The sequence below is a fragment of the Prionailurus viverrinus genome, chromosome C1, assembly GCF_022837055.1.
Source record: "Prionailurus viverrinus isolate Anna chromosome C1, UM_Priviv_1.0, whole genome shotgun sequence".
In the NCBI taxonomy this organism is placed as follows: Eukaryota; Metazoa; Chordata; class Mammalia; order Carnivora; family Felidae; genus Prionailurus; species Prionailurus viverrinus.
In genome coordinates, this window is record NC_062568.1 from 159,332,216 (window position 1) to 159,353,622 (window position 21,407).

Below are 21,407 nucleotides of genomic sequence, written 5' to 3' on the forward strand. Positions count from 1 at the left end.
ACAATAAAGGAAGACAATGGGAAAAAATGGAACGGGAGAGCCCCAGGTCGAGACACCATGCGAACATGAGACAGCAGCAGCTTATGGAAGATGGGTAATGAGGTATAGAAAGAGATCAGCATTGGGATGAGGGAAGATGCTCCAGGCAAAATGAGGCATTTAAACCTGGGAAAACCATCCAGCTGAGAAGCCATTCTCAACTCTTGACTTTCATCACACCATAAGGAAAGAGGCACAAAGGCATTTACTGAAAATGCCAGCAATGACTTATTTCTCGGGGAAAATTGACCACACATCACTGAAAAGCACTAGAAAAAAATGTCAAAAAGTCTGTTCAAGTCCCACAATGCCAACACTTAAACCATCTGTCAACAAAAGGACAACCAAAAATGATCAAGAAATGAAAGTTTCAAGAAAATAGAAGATCTATATTTTTGTGATTTCTGATGTGGTACACGATTGGCACTTAAATATTCCTCCTCAAAGGAGAATGTTTTCATTATAAGAAATAATATATCAATTACAGGACCTTATTTGACGATTTCTTCTTTATTTTTATGAATAACTCTGTATGGAATAGCATAAGAGAATTCCTGCAAAATATAGGTGTTAATGTTCTTTTATTTGTTTATCTGCTTAAAGCATTTTGCCTCCTTTGCTGAGAAGGTGCTTTTAAAAGAAGAGTCAGCTGATAGTAGCGGAACACAGAGCAAAATAATTTCAACCAGAAATATAGGGCCTTGAGGTTTTCAGATCATAAAAAAGAGCCAGTCAAAACAACAAACGGATTAAAAGAGAGGAGATAATTTTTACCAACTGTGGGAGTGGTGGCTGCACTCAGGGAATTGGTGGACGATATTGAAGAAGTACTTTCAGCTCGGGCAAGGGGTGCTATCGGAGGAGGACTGGAAGAATGTATGGGAGGGCTAAAAGGTCTGGGCTGCAGGAAAAAGAAAAGAGATGGAAAATTAGATACACAGGTGGTAGCACTTTTGTTCCATGTTTTTGACATCTCCCGGCACCAGATACGACAACTCAGGTTCTTACAAGAGTACAGGTGACACCATTTTTGTCTTGAAATTGATTATATCCATACAAGAGCTTATGGATGGAGCTGGAGGAACCATGAGACATGGTGTGCTACACTCAGCAGGTATATCAGGCTTAGAGAAGCTGCAAACTGTGATGTGGTCAGTGATGTTTCAGGACTGTGAACATACATGCCCTCAGGGACTAAGCAGGTAACCTCATGTGAGAGCTTATACCCATTTAAGGATATTTACATACAATGTACTAAACTATGCTAGCTAAACCAAATATTGTGGACATCACCAGTTTGTGACTCCTGTGTGTGTGGATATCAAAGAAATTGACCTCTTCCAGAAATCTCTTAATCATTCACACAGAATGTTTTCTACCTCTTCAGCCTTAAAACACAATGCAAGAAACACCTGGAACAAATTTATCAGGCTACCGCCCTCCTATGTATTCACATGGTGTGCCTAACACGAATAAGTTCTCTTAGTCTAGGGATGGAAACCACGACCTACCTACCCTCTTTTAGAGTCTTCTGAAAACAGATAAGTAGGGTGAAAAGAAACACCTCCCTTTTCAAAGGATTTAGCACAATTGAGCATTCCTATCTTAATTTGCATCAAACCCACTGTAGAAGAACTGACAGCCCCAGCTTCCAATTCCTACCGTGTTAGACCTTGACGTGAAAGATGGTAGTGATTTGGGGAGGGTTGAAATGTACACCCATCCTACAGTGACTGCCTTTCAGACGCCATCTGTCAGGGCCATTTGTACCAGTGATCTGCGGCCGTTGAGATGGCCTGTGTTAAGGTATTTTGGCTTCTGTTTGTCATTCTCACCCTGAGTCTCTGAGCAAGCCAGGGCAGAAGGGAACATACCACATCTCCAACTCCAGGTTTTCCTGGAGGTAGCTTTGGCCGAGATGGAGGCCGGGGAGGAGGCGGTGGAGGGGTGGTGCTACTGCAAGGAACCAAGGGAGTGGCTGGTCGAGCAGGGGATGATGCACCTGAAAGACAAGCGGGTATTACAAATGGCTGGAAACACACATGGCCAAGAGCTGTCATCATGTGACTCCCCTTCCCCATCCCCACAATGCCAGTCCCAGATACTTTTCTTCACCTTACCAGTTAGTACACCCAACACTCTAGCATCTAGTGGTGTTTTTTTTTTAACAAAGAAAAAAAAATCACTCAGAACTATAATTGATGGTAGAAGCTGAAGCTTATTGCCTTTTGTTGTCATGTGACACCCAGTGAAAGGTAAATCCTTTTATTACTCTCTGTGATGGAAAATATGCTTTAAGACCCTTTTAGCTGGGTGGTGAGTACCTTTTATTTTGACCACATGCACACTGAACTTAGAATAAATTCTCTTGTTTTTGCATATTCAGGATTTATGTCCAAGGTGAAAATGGAGGTTAGACCTTGAAGGAAGGTGAACGATTTTTCTACATTATATATATATGCATATATATTTTTTAAAAACATGTATAAGAGAATTCTCCTTTTTACTGTGCATCAAAATATGAGTGTGAGCTTTAATAAATGTAAGTAAACCCTTGATGGCGAGCAAAGGACAGCATAGAAGAAAGTAAATGAGATGTGGCACAAGTATGTTGCATTTAGCATCTTAATAACAGAAACACATTGAATTTAGAGGATTGCGTTTTTTGAAGGAGGCTATTTTGGAATCTGTTCTACGTAGAGTTTGCCCGTGATGATTTTTGTGGTGATTTTTAAAAGGGCCTCTTGGATTTACTTTTCTGGCTGTCAATGACAAGCAGGAGAAATGCAGAAGACACACAGAGGCATGCACACTAATCAGCACACCGGTAGGGTCTCTAGATTCAGGGCTCTGTCTATCTTTAGCCAGATGTCTGGGATATGTGGATAGACTATTTGGCTAAACACCTTAAGAAATTCAGATCAATATTCCAAATAGTTCTTGTTCAGAAAAGTTCCAACTACTCTAGAGGGTTGTCACTTTGGTTGCAAGCACAGATATCAGCTGGTTCCAATAAACTTCTAAGAAACCCTGCCTCGGGAAAATAACCGCACAGGGGTGCCTGGGTGGCTCAATCAGTTAAGCATCAGACCGGCTCAGATCATGATTTTGTGAGTTCGAGCCCCACGTCGTGCTCTGCGCTGACAGCTCGGAGGCTGAAGCCTGCTTCCAATTCTGTGTCTCCATCTCTCTCTGCTCCTCCTCTGCTCACACACACACACACACTCTCTCTCTCTCAAAAATAAGTAAACATTTTTTTAAAAAGGAAAATAGCTGCTTACTCCTGTCCTCCCGTCCTACATGCCACAAAACGATGCTCTCTGGAGAATCCTAGATCAGCAAGATGCTGATCTCCATCTACAGATTTTGAGATTGTCAGAGAACTTTGACACTGAACAGCAGAGTGTGTTGTGTTTCTTTCTATTTTATAACATTCTTATTCTTAGTGTGAAACCCTACTAAAATTATTGCCACCTCTATGCCTACTTCTACTGACTCTCCACCTTTACCACTTTTTACTGTATTCTTACTTCTTATTTTATGAGGCCAAGATCTATGCTAGATACTTTACATGCATTGTCTTATCCCCATACTAAGTTTTGCAGGAAGGTATTGTAGTTATCCTAATCAGAGCTAAAGCTCAGAGATATTCAGTAACTTGCTCAGTCACACAGCTCAGATGGTCCACTTAACTCCAAAGCCCAAGCTCTTAAATGCAATGTCTTGTAGCTTGAGGTGGATTGTGGAATCCCATATTTTGCATAAAGCCCGCTCTTATGTTTGCATCGACAGATTGCACACATCTCTCTCAACATAAATATTTTTAGTCTTTGGCTAATCTGTTTTTGAATAAAAAAAATAAGATGTGCTCTGACAGGTTCCACTGCAAACTTTTCTATTAACTTAATAGATTCACACCCAGGATGTTTTCAGGAAACAGAAGTGACAGCAAAGAGATGAAAAGTAAACCATTAAACAACAAAGTCTTTGTGAGGAAGTTTCATGGGGCTTTTTCTAGGTTCTGTTTCACTGGAAAGCCATGCCATAGGAATGGTTGAAAATATCTATCCATGGTTTATCTATTCTGTTTCCAAGTAATAGTCTTCTGAATCCAGCTCAGGAAAAAGTCAGCTGCTTATCCTTCTTCTACATGTTCCAGGAGGGAAAGTTTTAAAAACCACTATCACTACTGCTTGGGAAAGTAATATGGGTGCTGTCATCAAGGCAGTGTGGAATAATGAAAAAAAAAAAAAACAACTGGACAAACTCAGTTGCTCCGAGTTCTGACCCCTGTCTGCCTCTTATCAGCTGTGGGATATTAACTTCTCTGACCCTCAGCTTCCTATTTAAAAAAAATTATATGCCTCTACCTTACGAGGTAATTGTAACAAACAAAATGGAAAACGCATGTAAGTGTTTAGTAAACTGTAAAATGCTACACAAATAAATGGGACTAGATCATACAGATACAACTAAAAGCCAAGAAAAAAGTGGCTAGTAGTTGACTGGTCTCCTTTTCCTTTCATTTTTTCCTAACTGAATTGACTTGATTGGCTTGTTATGCAGTTGGATAGACACTGAGGCAGTGTTTATGAAGCAAAATCCTCTGGACAGAACCCTGAGGTTCAGCACAGGGTATTCAGCACTTGAGGGGTATTTCATAAGTGAACTAAGGTTTCCCATGCTTTTGTGAGGTTGCACAACTGTTCGTATTCTAAGAATGTAGAAGGCTGTACATCTCTATCCTTATCCTATGATCTGGAATTATATTTTCATTCATTCTTCAAGCAGTTATTCATTCCCAACAGTAGCACTGGAAAAAACTGGGTATCACGATTTTAAGTTTAACTTTAAAAATCACGTGTATGTTATTTGAGTTTTGTGAGTTCAAAAAAGTTAGCAACCAATGACTTGCTCTGAATCCATTGCTGCTTCAACTTGAAGTTCTAGCATAGTGTCTTTGGTAGCCCCTTGGAAACCACATAACTATTGATTCAACTTTCATCTCTCTTTGTTGGCTAGCGGCTTCCCTATTTAGACTCTGCCACTCTAAAAAGACTTGTAGTTAGGAAATATATTTGTTCAATTCAACCTCAGGTAGCTCACACTCATTTGTTTATGTGTGTGTATGTGTGTGTGTGTGTGTAACATCTTTTAATATTGTCTTTGTTTCTCAAGTTGGAGAATGTTGCACTGAACATTCTATCTTTACTAACATCTCTCTTTCCCTAGTCTTTAAACTTGCTGCAGGCCAGTAAAACTCTTTCTCCCTCCTATCTCCTGGCATATAACCCACAAGAAACCAGAAATGGCCTTTGCCAAGAGAATCATCATCTCCATTCCAATAAAGCAAAGTTCTGGCCAAACTAGGTATTTATAACTTTGCCATAAGGAAATTGGACTTCTTAAAGCAAATTCTTAACTTCGAACAGTTTTTCAACATCAGGTAAAGCAACTGATTGACAAGGCTGTGAGTACTGTCTAACTTGGTCAGTGACCAAGTGAATAAAATTTCAAAAGTGAGCATAATGACACCCAGTTAAATATAGTTTGAGACATACAAGAAAAGCTAGTCTCATCAGGCTAAGAATTATAAAAAGGAGGTCTTGAGAAGCATTGCTAATCTTTAAAACATGTGTCCCTCTCTCATTGTGTTCATCTCTCATTGTGTTCGTCGTAAAATTACATTTCTGCTAGTCTGTGTATATTCCATCAATAAAACATTACATGGCAAATAAACTAGGAATTAATTATGGAGATAATGGTGCAAAGTTTTATTTATTCATGAGCTTCATTGATCGAGTTCAATCTTCCACTTAAAAATTCAATCTTTTAATACCAGCAAAGTATAGTTTTTTTCCAGTTCAATCATTAAGAATCAATAGTCTTTGGGGCACCTGGGTGGCTCAGTCGGTTAAGGGTCTGACTCTTGATTTTGGCTCAGGTCATGAACTCATGGTTTGTGAATCTGAGCCTCATGTCGGGCTCTACATTAACAGCACAGAGCCTGCTTGGGATTCTCTCCCCCTCTCCCCTGCCATGGGCTCTCTCTCTCTCTCTCTCTCTCTCTCTGTCTCAAAATAAATGAATAAACATTTAAAAAAAGAATCAATAGTCTTTACTGGTAACACCTGAAAATAATTTCAAATAAGGGTATGGCAGCTAAACATAAAGATGACAACCAAATTCTCAAAGATTTCAGAAAGAAATCTAAGGCTCCCTTCTGCAGTCATTAGGTCAGTGGTCAATTCAATTAAACATCTTCCAGAGTCTTGTGGAAGGGGATGGAAGAAGCGGATGAACAACAAAACTGCCTTGACCTCCCTTTCCCCAACTAAACATGACCATCCTGAGGACACTACAGTGGCCTACCACTGGAATGAGGGGGTTATTCCTCTAGAAGTCTTTTCAGAAGACTGAGAGCCTCACCCTGGAAACAGAGTACCATAGAAGACCCTGGAAACACACCCCTCTTTGACATTAGGCAGCCAGCTTCTTTGGGTTTGAAATCTGAACTGAAGGCTTTACCTAGGGTCTCTTTATTACCTTTACAGATAAGCAAGGAGGCTTATATCCCAAAAATGGTCTAAAAAAGCATCAGAGGATGGAAGTGGGTACTCTAACAATCTAGAAATGTAGAGGGGAGAACAGAGAAGTGGGTTTTGGAAGAAAACTTTTGGTAATCTTGTTGATGACACAGTGCAGTATAGGTGGGTGTCAGTGGTCAAGTAAGTTTGGGATATTTTGTAACTAAACCCTAAAAGAGTGCCCGGAGAGCACAGTGATTAAGAACACAGGTTCAGAATCAGACAGACCTGAGCATGACTGAATATCCCAAGTCTATCACCTGTAGCTGTGTAAACCTGGGACAACTACTTGACATCTCTGAGCCTCAGTTTTCCCATCTGTAAAATAGGGGAAATAAGAGCATTTATCACATGGGGTTGTATGGATGAAATGATGTGCATAAAGCATTAAGATGATACCCAGGAGAAGAAACTATAGCTGTCATTATTGGCAAAATAAAGGCTATCAGAAGTCCTATAGTAAATAAAACTCTGCTGATTTTGTTTTAACATAATGTTCCTGCAACTTGTTTGTGTGCCAGATCGTTTTCCTTTTTTATTGGAGGAAGGCACATGGGCACACGTAATGATACAAAACATCGATATAAAACCTGTACCACCTGTGTGTGGTACAGGTGAATCTCCAGCCCTCTCCTTGATCAGCTTGGATGCTTAAAGCACAGGAATTTTCACACATAAAGCAAGCACTGAACTACTCCATTAAAAGAGGCAGCAGTGACTACTGATTTTTAGAATAGAGACAAATGCCTCTCCTTCCTGTCTCTTACTAGATCTAAATAGCATACACTTGGTCACCTCTTCCAGAGCAAACGTAAAACAAAAAGCATACGGCACCCCCGAGAAGGTGCCCAAATTGAACCCACAGGCACAGAAGGGAAGCGCCAAAGGGTCTTGCCAGACAAATGTGAGCACCAGTAGAATAAAAACTATGGAAAAAGATACGTTAGAAAATCTTGATCTTTCTTCGGTTTGCATGGCAGGTGTTCCCATCCTATGAAGCTTCAAATAAAGAAATCCAAAATACCAGATTCAATATCAACATTCGCATATAGAGTCCCAAGTGTACATTTCTGATAGACTTTTCCATCACCTGTCATGATACTTAAAGTTGACTTCATAGGCTGATGAGCTTCTCAAAATCAAATCAGAGAATAATTTGTCTTCAGTGGCAGCTTGATTAACTTGTGGATGCAGTAAGGTATATTCTTTTTGCTGTCCCCTAAAATCTCCTTTTCAAACCCTACTTCTTTTTTTCTGAAGTAATTAGAAGGATTACTCTAATTGCTAATGGCTCTCCCCTACAAGAAAAGAAAGAAAGGAAAAAGAAAAAAAGTAGAAGAAGAAAGAATACATTCACCTACCAAAATTAGGACCCTTGGGGGAAAAAGTATAAATTTTCAGTTATAAGATGAATAAAGTCTGAGGATCTAATGTATACCCACATAACCCCTAAAAAGGTAAATATGTGACATGTGATGTGTTAGTTAACTTGATGGGAGGAAGCCTTTCAATATATATATATATATATATATATATATATATAGTCACATTGTACACTTTAAGTATCTTACAATTTTGTCAATTATACTCAATAAAGCTGAAAACAAAGCAAAACAAACTAAAAAATGAAACCCTTCATACAGGCATCTGACAGGGAAATTATACACTTAACATGAAACACACTGGCTATGAAATCTGTCTTTCTAGAACTTTTCCGAATCCCAAATGATGGCACAGCAGCTTCCCTTACAAAACATACACTTTCTATCTGCAGGGTGGAAAGCAGGACACTCCTAAGGGCTAGGAGCGCAGGGCAGAACACATCCACAGACTCGTACTATGACAGCATTCAGTGCACTAGGACATGCCATGGGGCCACAGAACACCCACACCAAAGGAGGGATGGCTGAAGCTCTAAAGCCAACTGCCAGGCAGGAGGAGGGTGTTGCTCACACTGCAGCAGGCATGGCCATTCCCGGTCACATGAAGCACACTCAAACAGTAAGACATACCACTGGTGGTCCCCGTACCACTGCCCGAGCCAGGTCCAGGGGATGAAACCACAGTCCTGTAGGTGGGTGGTGGTGGGGGAGGTGGGGTTGCTCTCTGTCCCAACCCAAAATCTTTGGGAGATGAGATTGTTTCTAAGTAATCATCTTTAATGAAGGTCTGCTCAGCGATTTTCTTCTGGACTTCTTCTAAATTGAGCGGCGATGGTACATTGCGAGGAGGACCAGGGGGTCCTGAGGGGCCTGGGGGGCCCGGAGGGCCCGGGGGGCCTGGAGCTGGGGAGTCAGATGGGTTGTCTGATGCAGCTGGTGGGGACACCACCTTTTCCCTTGGAGTCAACTCTGGAGTAACATGTTCCGGGGACGTATCAGAAAAATGGACCCACTTTTCTTCAGCATTAACAGCAACAGACTTGGGGGACAACACTGGGCCAAAAATGCTGTCCAAGTCATTGATTGATGGTAGTTTTTCAATTTTGACCTCTGTGGCTGACTGGTCATTTCCTGTGGTTAAAGTAGTTGATTTTTAACTTTAATTAACTTTGTGAATATTATTTGTATGGGGTGGGGGTGGGAGGGGTGAGGCAAAGAATAGTAAATAGATTGCCTTGTGAGGTTAAAAATAACTAGACCAGAGCTGAAGGGGAGGAGAGAGTTCCCTGTCTCCATAATGTGAGAATTATCATTTTATGTTGTTATTTTACCCTTTTTGCTGGGTGACCCCAGTTAGCTATTTTTACCACCATTGAAAGCGTTGAGCATGCTCCCGCTCTCAAAGGCTGCTCACAAGAGTGCAAAGTGTGATCATTTTGAAAAGGCTGCACTTTGAGAAGGTTCACAGAGTACAGCCTCTGAAACTGCATTCCAAAAGGGAGGTCCCTTCTGAAAGTCTGGCCTACTGAAATATAGACAACACAGTAGAAAAATAATTGATAGCTGAAAATCACCTTCATATTTGACAAAGACTGTCTACTTGAGCATATTAAAATGTTTAGTGAAACTAATAATATGTTAGTTTAAAAAATATCATAATTAGCTAAATACACCAGAAACAGTACTATGATTATTTAAAGGACTATCCCCACATATATATTTACAAACACACACATATACACCCCACATACAACACACACAGGTTATTGAGAAGACATTTACTACTTATTAGAACTATCACATATATACTTATTTAATAGGGAGGAAAATTGCAAAAACTTCTTTATAATTTCTTTTCTCATCAAGTTCAACCTGTTAACTTCGTAGGCATAACTGTGAAGTACATGAACCAGAAAAGTCTCTGGCCTAAACATTAGCATCAGCTATTCTTTTTATTTCTTACCAGTAATAAAAGGAAAAAAAATGAAAACTATCTTCTGCAGCCTGACAAGGAATGCTTGGTCAAAACAGCAATGTGAGGAAGTGCACTTTTTAAAAACTATTGAAATTAGAAACTGTTCCCTGAATAATTGTGGGGCATGAGCAGAAGCAACTTAACCTTTAAAGAACACTTTGGCTCTACGAACTGGCTTAGTACTTCCATATTTCGTGTTTGAAAAGAATTAACCTTCAAGGTTCCCAGGCCACAGATAAATGGGGTAGCAGTTTGCATATCCCACAATATTTATAATTTTGTTGCTGGTAGAGTTATTTGCCTCTAATATATTTATGGTAATACAAGGAATCAAAATGATTTGAACTTGGAAACACCCTTACCTATGATACTCTGGATGACTTTTTGTTGGATTTTAATCAGTATAAATTTCAAAAATGACTATGCCTTGCACTTGGTCTTATTGATGAATACCTACTCTGTAGCTCTCAAGCTCACCAGGCTGCATATATAGCGAAGGATGAAACTTCAATAGAATTCCAAAGGTGATAAAAACCATATTCTAAGGGTCCAGACACATAAAATAGCAATGACTGCTTTGGACTTGCTAGTCCAATAATAGATTATAAGTAGTATTGATTTTAATAGAAGGTAAAATGTGCCTTAGAAATATCTGTCTAAAGGCATGTGGCAATTCCTTGCCATATTTCATTATCCTTACACATCTCTTTGCCATGGGATAATATGGATTACTGGGAAAAAAAATTCCCCACCTCCCAAGCTTACCCATATGCTGCACATCCTGGGAGCCATCCTATGTCTTTGTAGACTAGACATAGTTTTAATTTGTAGTTTTAATTCTAGGAAAAAAAATGATCAGTTCTTGGGACAATGCGAATTGTGCCTTGAGATTCTGAATCTGTAAATCATTAAAATGAGATCCAATGAAGTGAAATGCCAATTAAACAAGGACGTTTGCTATTGAGATTGTTTTCTTTCACTTCACACGTAAACGTGGCTCTCATTCAACAAAATGACACAGAGGGAAAATCAGTTGAGAAAGAGAACCATTTTGTGAAACCTGAGAGTGATACTTTAAGTAAGTGGGAATGGAAGGAACACTGAATGTGAACATTTTCACGCTTTGTGTCTATAGCTTCTGACACATCCATGTTGAGGTCTGGGGCCACGGCTGGTGGCCGTATCACCCCAGAACAGGAAAAACAGAAGCTTACCTGGTGCAACTGTTAGCGGGGAACCTGTTCGGGGCGGGGTGGCCGGTACATTTTTGGGAGGCAGTGGTGGAGGTGCTGCAAAGACACAGGAAGTCAGGCGTTATTGATGATTTTCTCCCTAAATTACACAGTATTCTGCAGGTCAGCAGGATGTGCGCTTTCATTCACATTCCTGCTGTTGGAAATGTTACCACCATTAATGGTCTACAGATTTCTAAGTTCAGAGTTAAGAAACTGAAGCAGGACCCCTTCAGATTCTTCCATTTTATGCTAATAAGAATTTGTCAAAAGAATGTCAGATAATGACAATGTCTTCATTTTATTTATTCATTCCTTTCTTGGACGAACTTCACGCACCAACAAAGTTCTGTATCCTGTACTAGGAACTAGGGGCAAAGGGCTAAATAAAAGAAGCCTCTGTCCTCAAGGAATTTATGAATGAATGGATGAATATCATGTTAACAGATGATTACAATCCAGGGGTGGTCGAGGAAATGAGAATTATCTTGGTGGAAGCTCAGATGAGGGGTTTTTTAATGTAGTCAAGATAGTATTGCCTAAGTTGAGTCTGGAAAGATTTCTCAAAGTCATATATCTTAGGGGCGCCTCGGTGGCTCAGTTGGTTAAGTGCCCAACTCTTGATTTTGGCTCAGGTCATGATCTCACAGTTGTGAGATCAGACTCTACTGTTTAACATTCTCTCTCTTCTCCCTCTTCCTCTGCCCCTCTCTCCCCTCCAAAAAAAGTCACACATCTTAAATTTTAATATATTTTTGAATGTCTGAAGCAATATGATTTGGAGCAAGGAAGAATACGTAGATTCTCTTGGTAAAAATTATGGCTAAACAAAACCCTTCAGATAGAAAAAGTATTGTATTACTGCCCCAACGCAGAGATTCAACCTTCTGAACTAGACTTGTCATTTTGCGGGCAAAGTTAGGGATTACTATTTCAACATGTACTTTTTTTGTCTTATTCTCTCTTTCTTTTTAAAAAATGTTTGTTTATTTTTGGAAGAAAGAGAATGCAAGCAGGGGAGGGGCAAAGATCTGGGGTGGGGGGTGGGGGATGGGTTACAGAGAATCGCTGACAGCTTCGACGCTGAAAAAGCATACCCGAACTCACAAGTCCTGAGATCACGACCTGAGCAAGGTCTGACGCTCAACCGACTGAGCCACCCAGGAGCTCCTTACTCTTTCTTTAAATGTATGGTTTCCTGTCACCTGCTACATTTAGTAGATTCAAAGAGTTCACACTAATCTCATAAACCAGTGAATCTGAATGTGGCCCAATCTTTCATAACCTAAAAGCAGAGCGGGTCAGCTGGGCCCTGGCTGGAGAGCTCTTACAGTATCCTCTCCCTGCCTGCATTAAAAAGAGCCCCTCTGTGTCACTCCACCCTCACTTGACTTCATTTAATTTCAGAAAGCATCCCATCTTTCTATACACCAGGCATGGCTGACAGCTACCATCCTAAAGCCCAGAAATACCTGGTTCCTAATCTTAGTTATGAGCTTCTGAAAACTACACCTCAAACGGATCGTGTTTTTCTACAGAAGCTGAGAGTCCATCAGGGGCTCTGTTTTTGATTAAGGTTCTCCGCAAAAATTGAGATCATCATCAATAAAAATACACAAAATACCATAAGAGCCTAATAATGTAAAATAGCAAATTTATGCTGCAACCATGAAATGAGCAAACTTATGCAATACATCTCGATTATACAATAGCCTTTGCTGTGCTAAGTGTAACCACAGCACATAAAACTCATAAAACTCTAAAATGTCAATAGTCGGTCTTAAAATCAATACATTATCTACATAAACATTTCATTTATGGACTTTCTTGGCATCTAGGAAAGGTTTTCTAGGAATAATCTGGATGGCTCAGTTTCTAAAGAAAGCTTTTCAAGGAAGTTAGAGCTTTTTCACTGGCTTTGTTTCCCAGTAGCAGAGAGAAACATTCAAAATCACACCACTGGGGTTCAAATTCTCTCAAAAACACATCTTTGAAAGTTTAGACGTTTAAAATAGTTATTGGTGATGCTGTTTTTCCTATCCTGTTTTATGAGGGAAATACCTTTGGAAGGACTGGATCACCTGGTTTCATAGCACTAATCCCAGTAAACAACCTCTGGGACTTTGATCAGGAATCTCCTCGGTTAATTCCTACGATTATTTTTAAGACCCATAATGCAGAGCCCTGGGAAGGCTGAACTGGTAAAGTATTAATTGGTGTATATATAGTATTAATTTCCCACAAAGGAAAAATATTCTCTGCATCCCATCTCACCACCAAACATCTTTTTCTGAGACCCAATTTTCTTCCTAGAGTCATTTTAAGGAGTACTTTCCACAAGCACATATGCTATGGGAAGTTTACTGAAATGAGAACTCAAGAAATCCATCAAGTGGGTGGCTTGACCGAATGAACAATCCATTCAGGCCAAATAGCTCAACCCACCACAGGTGAAGGGCTATCAGCATCTTCAGGAGAGGGTGGGGGGTAGGGGGCATGCTGAGATAGCATCGCTGATGGCCCTGCTTTAAGACAAGTTTGCCCTTACCTCCTATCTCAGCTTCCCACCAAATAGCATCATTTCTCTTGCTCTCCATTATCCCTCTTTCTTCTCAATGTGTCCTTTCTGTTCTATGCATCCTCCTTGTCCTGTAGGACTAGCAGAGACTATCTGACTTGTTCACTTCTGTGTTGTGTGATAGTCCAGTACCTGGAGCATGGTAGATTCTCTAGCTTACTTGCTTCTCTCTCTTCTGTATGCATGGTGAATGAATGAATGAACAAGCCTATAGGATGTCAGAAGAGGCTGTAATTCAAAGTTAATAATTTTATTATATTATTCCTGCCTTGACAAACTGCCCTAGACCCCTTTACCTCTAAAGCCTATTAGAATAACCTCTTTTCTAGGGCGCCTGGGTGGCTCAGTTAAGCATCTGACTCTTGATATTGGCTCAGGTCATGATCTCAGAGTCGTGGAATTGAGCCCCATGTCAGTTTGCACTGAGCATGGAGTCTGCTTGGGATTCTTCCCCACTCCCCCCCTCCCCAACTCATTCTCTCTCTCTCTCAAAATAAACTTAAAAAAAGAATAACATCTTTTCTTAATATTATACAATCCAAGTGTTGCTTATGTACTTTCTAAGAGTTGCTTAATTTCACTATGCAGACAGTAAAATGAGTCACTTATTTTTCCAGACAGAGCAGACACAACTTACTTCCAGTGGGAAAAGGCCTTGTTAACTTTGGCGACTCGATGCTTGGATTAATTGGTTGGCCTGAACCCCATATCTCAGGCTGATCTAAAAGAACTGGAAACATAAAAAGAAAATTTCCCAGGGTGAGTCCAAAAAAGAAACATTCCTGGATTTTAGAACTTAAAATGTCAGTTTAAAGATGAGCTTCACAAAATTATCTCCCTCTTGTCTTAGTCCTAGCAAAGTAATTTAGAAGTGTGCTGGTTCTCATTCTTTTCAAGCAAAGAATGGAAATGGCAGTGGTGTGTGTGTGTGTGTGTGTGTGTGTGTGTGTGTGTGTCTGTGTGTGTGTGTGTCTGTGTGTGGTGATGGTGAGGGTGTCTGTGTGTGCACACATAGCTAAATAAAATCTTTCAAAATACAGTATCTGCATTTTCTTCCTGGTTGGTCACTTAAGGACATTCTGAATGTTAGTACATGTACTGGCTCTGTTTTGGGCACCCATTTGAAGATCCAGGCATTAATCCCATCCATGCATGTTCATTTCAAGTTGGTTTATTTAAAGTTTGGTATGAATATGCTTCAAAAATGAAAATGCCTGGGTTCTGTAGAGTGGTTCATATCTTTAAAGGATAGTACAGGGTCTTTAAATAAACTTTTTACGGCATCCTAAAGAGAAATGAAATTACCCTAAAAATGTTTGGTAAATATCTTGAGAGAACCAACAAAATAAAGAGGGGCTTCAACACCTAAAGTAAACCAGGGAAATTAGGTATTGGGCCTAACGACACTGAACATATCGTAGCTTCCATTTCTTCTATCTTCTTGTTTTGATTTTTTTTATTGCTATGGTAACAATGTAAACAAGTAGGTTTTCTCCATACATATCATTTGCCAGGATCTATGGAAGTACTGCTTGTAATTCATTATGTGGTAAAACACAGGCTGGGTGGTTAGTGGGCTATGAATTTGAATCCAGCCTCTAAGACTGTAGGAACATGGGCCAGTCATTTCACCTCTGAGCTTCCCTTCCTTCTGTGTAGAGATAGTAAGAGCAATCCAAGAGTTACTAAAAGGATCACAAGAGATAATACATACAAATAAAACGTACACAAAATGCATGTAGCACACTTATCCCAAGGCCAGAATATTATTAAATATTCTAATCCTTACAACACCAGCCTGTGGTAGATTAGTGCCATTTTCAGTAGAAGAAGTAAAGACTAAAGGGATTAAATAACGTGCCCAAGAGCTACCTATTGGTAGCTGAGAGGGGCTGAGATCTGATCCTGGGCATGCATACATGACTCCAAAATACAAATTTTGCCCCCAGGCCTTATAAGTTAGTGACAGAAGAATCAATGAAATGCAGTGAGAGTGCGTAGATATGAAAGGTTAAGTGCAGATGTTGGAAGAGCAAGTGTGCGTGGGCAAATGCTGGAATTTTATAGAACTTTGGGGGATGAAACCACCTCAAGAAAAAGCAAGCCAGGCTCATGGACAAGGTCAGGTGTCTCTCCTCTCCACCACAAACACAAAGATGGTCTTGGTTATATTTTGCTTTAATATGAAAGCAAACATTCCCCAAAGATGTGGAGTAGCATTTTTTCCCCATGGATGTGATGGGGGACACCACCTCAATTTTCAAAGAACTGTTTTCTAGGGGCGCCTGGGAGGCTCAGTCAGTTCAGCATCAGACTCTTGATTTCAGCTCGGGTCATGATCTCACGGTTCATGAGATCAAGCTCCATGCTGGGCTCTGCACTGACAGCACAGAGTCTGCTTGGGATTTTCTCTTTCCCTCTCTCTCTACTCCTTCCCCACACTCTCTCTCTCTCAAAATAAATAAACTTTTTTAAAAAAAGAACTGCTTTCAATTTTGTAAATCAGGTTTCCATACAGTTAGGGGATTCCTTTAATAGGTAAATTCAGATGCAACAAATCAAATCCCACCTTTAGTCACTATACAATTATGCCATTAAAAGGAAAAGTGATCATAGCTGAGTTAATAAGACAACTGATAACCCATCACAAGGCCACCTTTATTTAGGGATTTTAAGTTGTAGACATTTAAATCCCTAAAGGCATATTTAGGGATGTTCCTTATACATTTTCCTAACTGTATCATTGAAAAATATTTTGATGTGGTTGACTGCTAGCGGTCTTCCAGTATCTATTCTCCGTTTCTTCTATAGTTAAGAAGTTCTAGCTGGCCGTATGGCACTAAATTCTTTCTGATTGGCTCTAGTTAAAGTGATGCCTGTCTCTTCCAGATTTTGCTTTCACGAGAATTGGCAGCAAATTCCACTGGTCCTCCCTGTCCCCCGCCCCCTCTCCACTTTACTCTCACTGGGGGATGATGAGAGCTGGAGCAGCTCCCGTGGACCCAGACATGAAGACCATGTACTGAGAACAGCAGACCCACCCTACCATCCCTGTATTGTTTACTTTGAGATTGTTAACATAAGACAGAAATAAAATTCTATATTGTTTAGCTCCCTGCAATTTGGAGTCTCTTTGTTACTATAGTTTAGTTTACTCATTATGCTTTCAAGTCCTGTTGTCCTCAACAGTTAAATTTTATTTCTTTGCCCAACGGTATAAAAAATAACATTTTATTATACATATACAACAGTGCTTTTAAATCAAATGATGTTTTTTAATAAAAACATCCCATATTACCAAACACAGACACTGGAGATGCATGCATTGTATGTAAATACATTTCAGGAATAGATTAGATCCCTTTAATAAAGAGTTTCATTTATGTCAGCAAGGTATACATTATTTACAGCCATCCAAAAAAGATGGTTAATTTTACGGGGCGCCTGGGTGGCGCAGTCGGTTAAGCGTCCGACTTCAGCCAGGTCACGATCTCACGGTCCGGGAGTTCGAGCCCCGCATCAGGCTCTGGGCTGATGGCTCAGAGCCTGGAGCCTGCTTCCGATTCTGTGTCTCCCTCTCTCTCTGCCCCTCCCCTGTTCATGCTCTGTCTCTCTCTATCCCAAAAATAAATAAACGTTGAAAAAAAAATTTAAAAAAAAAAAAAAAAAACCAAAAACAAAAAAAAACCAAAAAAGATGGTTAATTTTAAAAAGTTAAATATCGGGGCGCCTGGGTGGCTCAGTCGGTTAAGCGTCCGACTTCAGCCAGGTCACGATCTCGCGGTCCGTGAGTTCGAGCCCCGCGTCGGGCTCTGGGCTGATGGCTCAGAGCCTGGAGCCTGTTTCCGATTCTGTGTCTCCCTCTCTCTCTGCCCCTCCCCCGTTCATGCTCTGTCTCTCTCTGTCTCAAAAATAAATGTTGAAAAAAAAAATTAAAAAAAAAAGTTAAATATCTAATTCTAGGAATAAATGTTTAATGGGTAAACCCAATAAAAATGGCTGAGTTGATAATTTTTTCCACAACATTTTGCTTGTAAGTTGCTCAATGAATCAAGGTCATTTCTGGGTCTTGAGCCTGCAAACAAGTCTGGTGAGCAGTCCAACTGACACCTCCAGTGACAAGGTGGAGAAGAGAGTAAATGTGGTCAGAGAGGCTAGATCACAGTGACAGTGACTGTGACAGGGAGTTTAAGGTCTTGGTCCACAACGATAACTGTTTGAACCCCAGGGCACTTATTCCCTGACTTATTCCCAGTGATTTGTATAGATTTGCAGTAATTCTTACCACTTTTGAGGAGTGAACTTGTTAACTATTTGATATTTCTGGAAGCAAGGTTTCAAATCCTAAAATACTAGAGGTTTGCAAATGAAACTCTTATCCCCATAGCACACCTGGATCAGAACTTCTCTTTCACATGAGGATCTGATGGTACATGGCTCAAGACACATGCCTTTCCTCTAGGTAAGTTATACTTCAATGAAAAGAAAAATCTAAGAGACACACGTTTTGCCTACCTTCTGTCTTCTGTTCATCAAAAGCTGATTCTAATGGAGGACCAAAGAGGGGAGCAAGGGCCGTAGTGTCATCTGGAGGCTTTTTGCTAAATTATACCCATTAAAACAAAACATAGAGAAAGGGGATATTAATGCTAAAAATATATACAAGCTTTCAAATATTTTTCATGGTAAGGCAGATATATGTGTGCGTATTTGGGTACATACATATGCATGTACGCAAGCTGCCATGGGGCCAGAAAGTATATGTAAGAATGTCAGATGTACTATGGACGAGAGGATTGGTAGGAGATAAGATCCCTAGTTCTCACTGAGGGACCAACATAATGGTCCATTAGAAATAAGTTGAGAAACTCTTTCAAGTCATCAAGACTCTCTATACTTAGAAGAGATAGTATGAGAGATAACAGTTTATTGCAAAGCATTTAGTTTCTTCAGATCTCAAATACCATTTATATTTGTCTGCATCACATCCCTGTATTGTAGCTAATGCAGTTTGTGATTAGTGAAAGTCAGTCATAGGTAGGTTAAGTGAAAGGCACCCAGGAAGTTTGTGTTTGAAGAAGAAACTAGGTCTACTATTTTCTAATTTCCATACTCTCTCTCCAATCAACACTCACAAAGACTAGTTATAACCTCCTAATACCTTAAATAGAGCACATCTCAGAAAAAGAAGGACATTGAGAACTCAAGGGGAAGGGTGGAAATACGTTAAATTGTTATCCTTTCTCCTAATTATTACTTAAAATGATTATTAACAAAAGGCTGCAAAATCTTCATTTCTTCCCAGACTCTATTTCCCTCACTGATCCTGATGAGTTCTGTGTGTGCAATGGGAGTGAGAGGGGACGGGGTAGGGGGTCAGGAGGAGGGAAAATGAAAAGAATCCAGCTTTTAAATAGAAATAGTAGTCTTTTTGGAAAACAATGCCCATTTGTACAATACTTAACTCAAAGAATAGACAATACAAAATACAGCATTTTGCCAAAAACAAAAAGGCAGAATAGATTCTTTTGGTATATGACAGGTGGAATGTATCATGAAATTGAAGCCAACTAAACACGCTATTCTTCATAGGGAGACATAATCATATGTCAGATCAGCATTCCAAACATCAAAAGATCTGTTCATACAGACTTTCACTTTTGCATTAGTGAGGGGTCTGCACATTCTGATAGTCACTTTGGATGACTATACAGTTCTTCTGTAAGTGTCTGCCTCAGGCTGCACTTGTGAGAAATGGTAATACCCTTGAATCATGCTATGGACTCACACATAAAAGCAGGCCCTTTATTAATACAAGTTGAAAGCTGAGCCTAAAGGAGATCTGCTTGATTGTTAACAATGTGTGATACCTTATATAAAACACAACTAACGTCTTCCATGCTCACCTCGTAAGTTCTGGAGTTGGTGTGGAACGCCTGGGTCTTGCCACTTCTTCACCTGATGTACAGGACAAAGAAACTTGGTAGGCATATTTTTACTATTCCTTTCTTATACATCTTATGAGCTATGTTTGGAAACACTTAGAGATTTACGTCCCACCAATAAGCAACTCAATATGAAAATTTTGCAAAACAAACCCTCTACCCAGGCAATGCAACAGCCACATATCAGACATATGTAGTAACATTTTATCTGGCATTTGCAAAACCTAATTAACCAAGGAATTACCATGATAAGCTGTCAAACAGAAGAGCTGTATACTGCAGAGTTTAGCTGAGTAGCCTACCATTCTTCAAATGTCTGCCACCTTGAGCAGTCCTGCTTCCCAATTACTGTAAGAGAATACTAAGCCAGGCCATATGTACATAGTACAGGAATCCAGCATTCTTTGCCTGTTCTTTTCTTGAAATGCCAAGAAAATGTTGTATCTTTAACTAGCAGCCCTGAATTTAGAATTCCCTAGAATATGCTATATGCCGCAGAGGAAAATCATGCCCTGCATATATTATAACCTGTATCATATCACTTTGGATGACTAAAATTTTTATATCAGATAACATTATGAATGGGTAAGTTGCATCTGCCTTCGATTCCTTCCGTCCCTCTCCTCTCCCCACCCCCACCAACAAACACACAATTAAATCCATTTCTAAAGTCAGATGATACAGCAAGAGTTGACAAATATCGGAAGAAGGTAGCAATGCTTTTCCCAAACCATATTCATTTTCAGAATTTAAATATTAATTATTCAGGACCCACCAGGCCCCTTTATCATTACAAGATTTCTTTGCTGCAAAAGTAAAACATTTGTACACCTTAAAAATCAAGCCCAAGAGTGTATAATTGAAATGTATACATATTTATGCTCCAAGATCCAAGGAACTATTTCTTCTTTTAAATTTTACTCTATTTCTGGTAGCTAGGATATACTTACTGGATAAGTTCCTTTTAATTGCACCCTAGAATTAGAAATAGACACTATAAGGTTTAAGACCACATATATGTTATGTACAATATGTATATTTCTGTCATTGCAATTAAACTGAATTCAGAAATGCAGATGGGGAAAAATGAAATTTTTCTCAGAATTGCATTCAAGTTGGAAATTGTAGACACACACATATAAATCAGTTTTTAATTTTACTCAAGGTTTATAGAGAGAAAGGAAGGGTAAATCATAAGTCTTCTGAACCAGAAAAACCCCTTACCTGGGTAGACTTGGTAAATTAAGCAAATATTGAATAGCTCAATTAAAAAAACAACCTTGAAGCCTATCAGACAAATAAATCCAAGTTTCGCATATGTTTGGTGTTTGAAAATTATAGAATGTATTGGGAGTATTGTCTGCTTTTATTAAGGTGGGGGAGGTCCATAAGTTGTTGGTAAAAAGTCATTAGTTTACTAATGTGATTTTTAAAGATATAAGTGGCAAATGTTACAGGGAAGGAAAACTTGGAGGCATTGCCACTGAATGGGCTGTTTTCATCAGGGAGCCAAGGAATTTCATTCTCCTCAACCGCCCTTCCCACCTCAATTTCTTTCACTTGTCTGCCATAGGGCCCACCAATTCACCAACTGAAAGTCATTCCTTCAGCTCCAGGCATTGTGGTACAATAGGAATGCAAACAGCCCTGGTAAGAATTATTGGAGAAG

The 21,407-nt window shown here is 39.7% G+C and overlaps 1 protein-coding gene across 23 annotated transcripts in view; it reads right to left on the reverse strand.

The window, feature by feature from the left end:
* The window catches only part of SGIP1 (SH3GL interacting endocytic adaptor 1), a 205,230-nt gene that overhangs the window by 53,976 nt on the left and 129,847 nt on the right, over nucleotides 1-21,407 (reverse strand). For 12 of the 23 annotated variants that reach the window (XM_047872939.1, XM_047872936.1, XM_047872935.1 and 9 more), the window contains 8 exons: nucleotides 20,689-20,713; nucleotides 19,700-19,751; nucleotides 18,309-18,394; nucleotides 14,431-14,523; nucleotides 11,198-11,272; nucleotides 8,639-9,139; nucleotides 1,914-2,041; nucleotides 814-940 (listed from right to left, as the gene is read on the reverse strand). In XM_047872939.1, the coding sequence (XP_047728895.1) occupies nucleotides 814-940; nucleotides 1,914-2,041; nucleotides 8,639-9,139; nucleotides 11,198-11,272; nucleotides 14,431-14,523; nucleotides 18,309-18,394; nucleotides 19,700-19,751; nucleotides 20,689-20,713 (1,087 nt within the window). The remainder of the gene's footprint in view (nucleotides 1-813; nucleotides 941-1,913; nucleotides 2,042-8,638; nucleotides 9,140-11,197; nucleotides 11,273-14,430; nucleotides 14,524-18,308; nucleotides 18,395-19,699; nucleotides 19,752-20,688; nucleotides 20,714-21,407) is intronic. The other 11 variants (XM_047872953.1, XM_047872952.1, XM_047872949.1 and 8 more) reach the window with 1 other exon arrangement.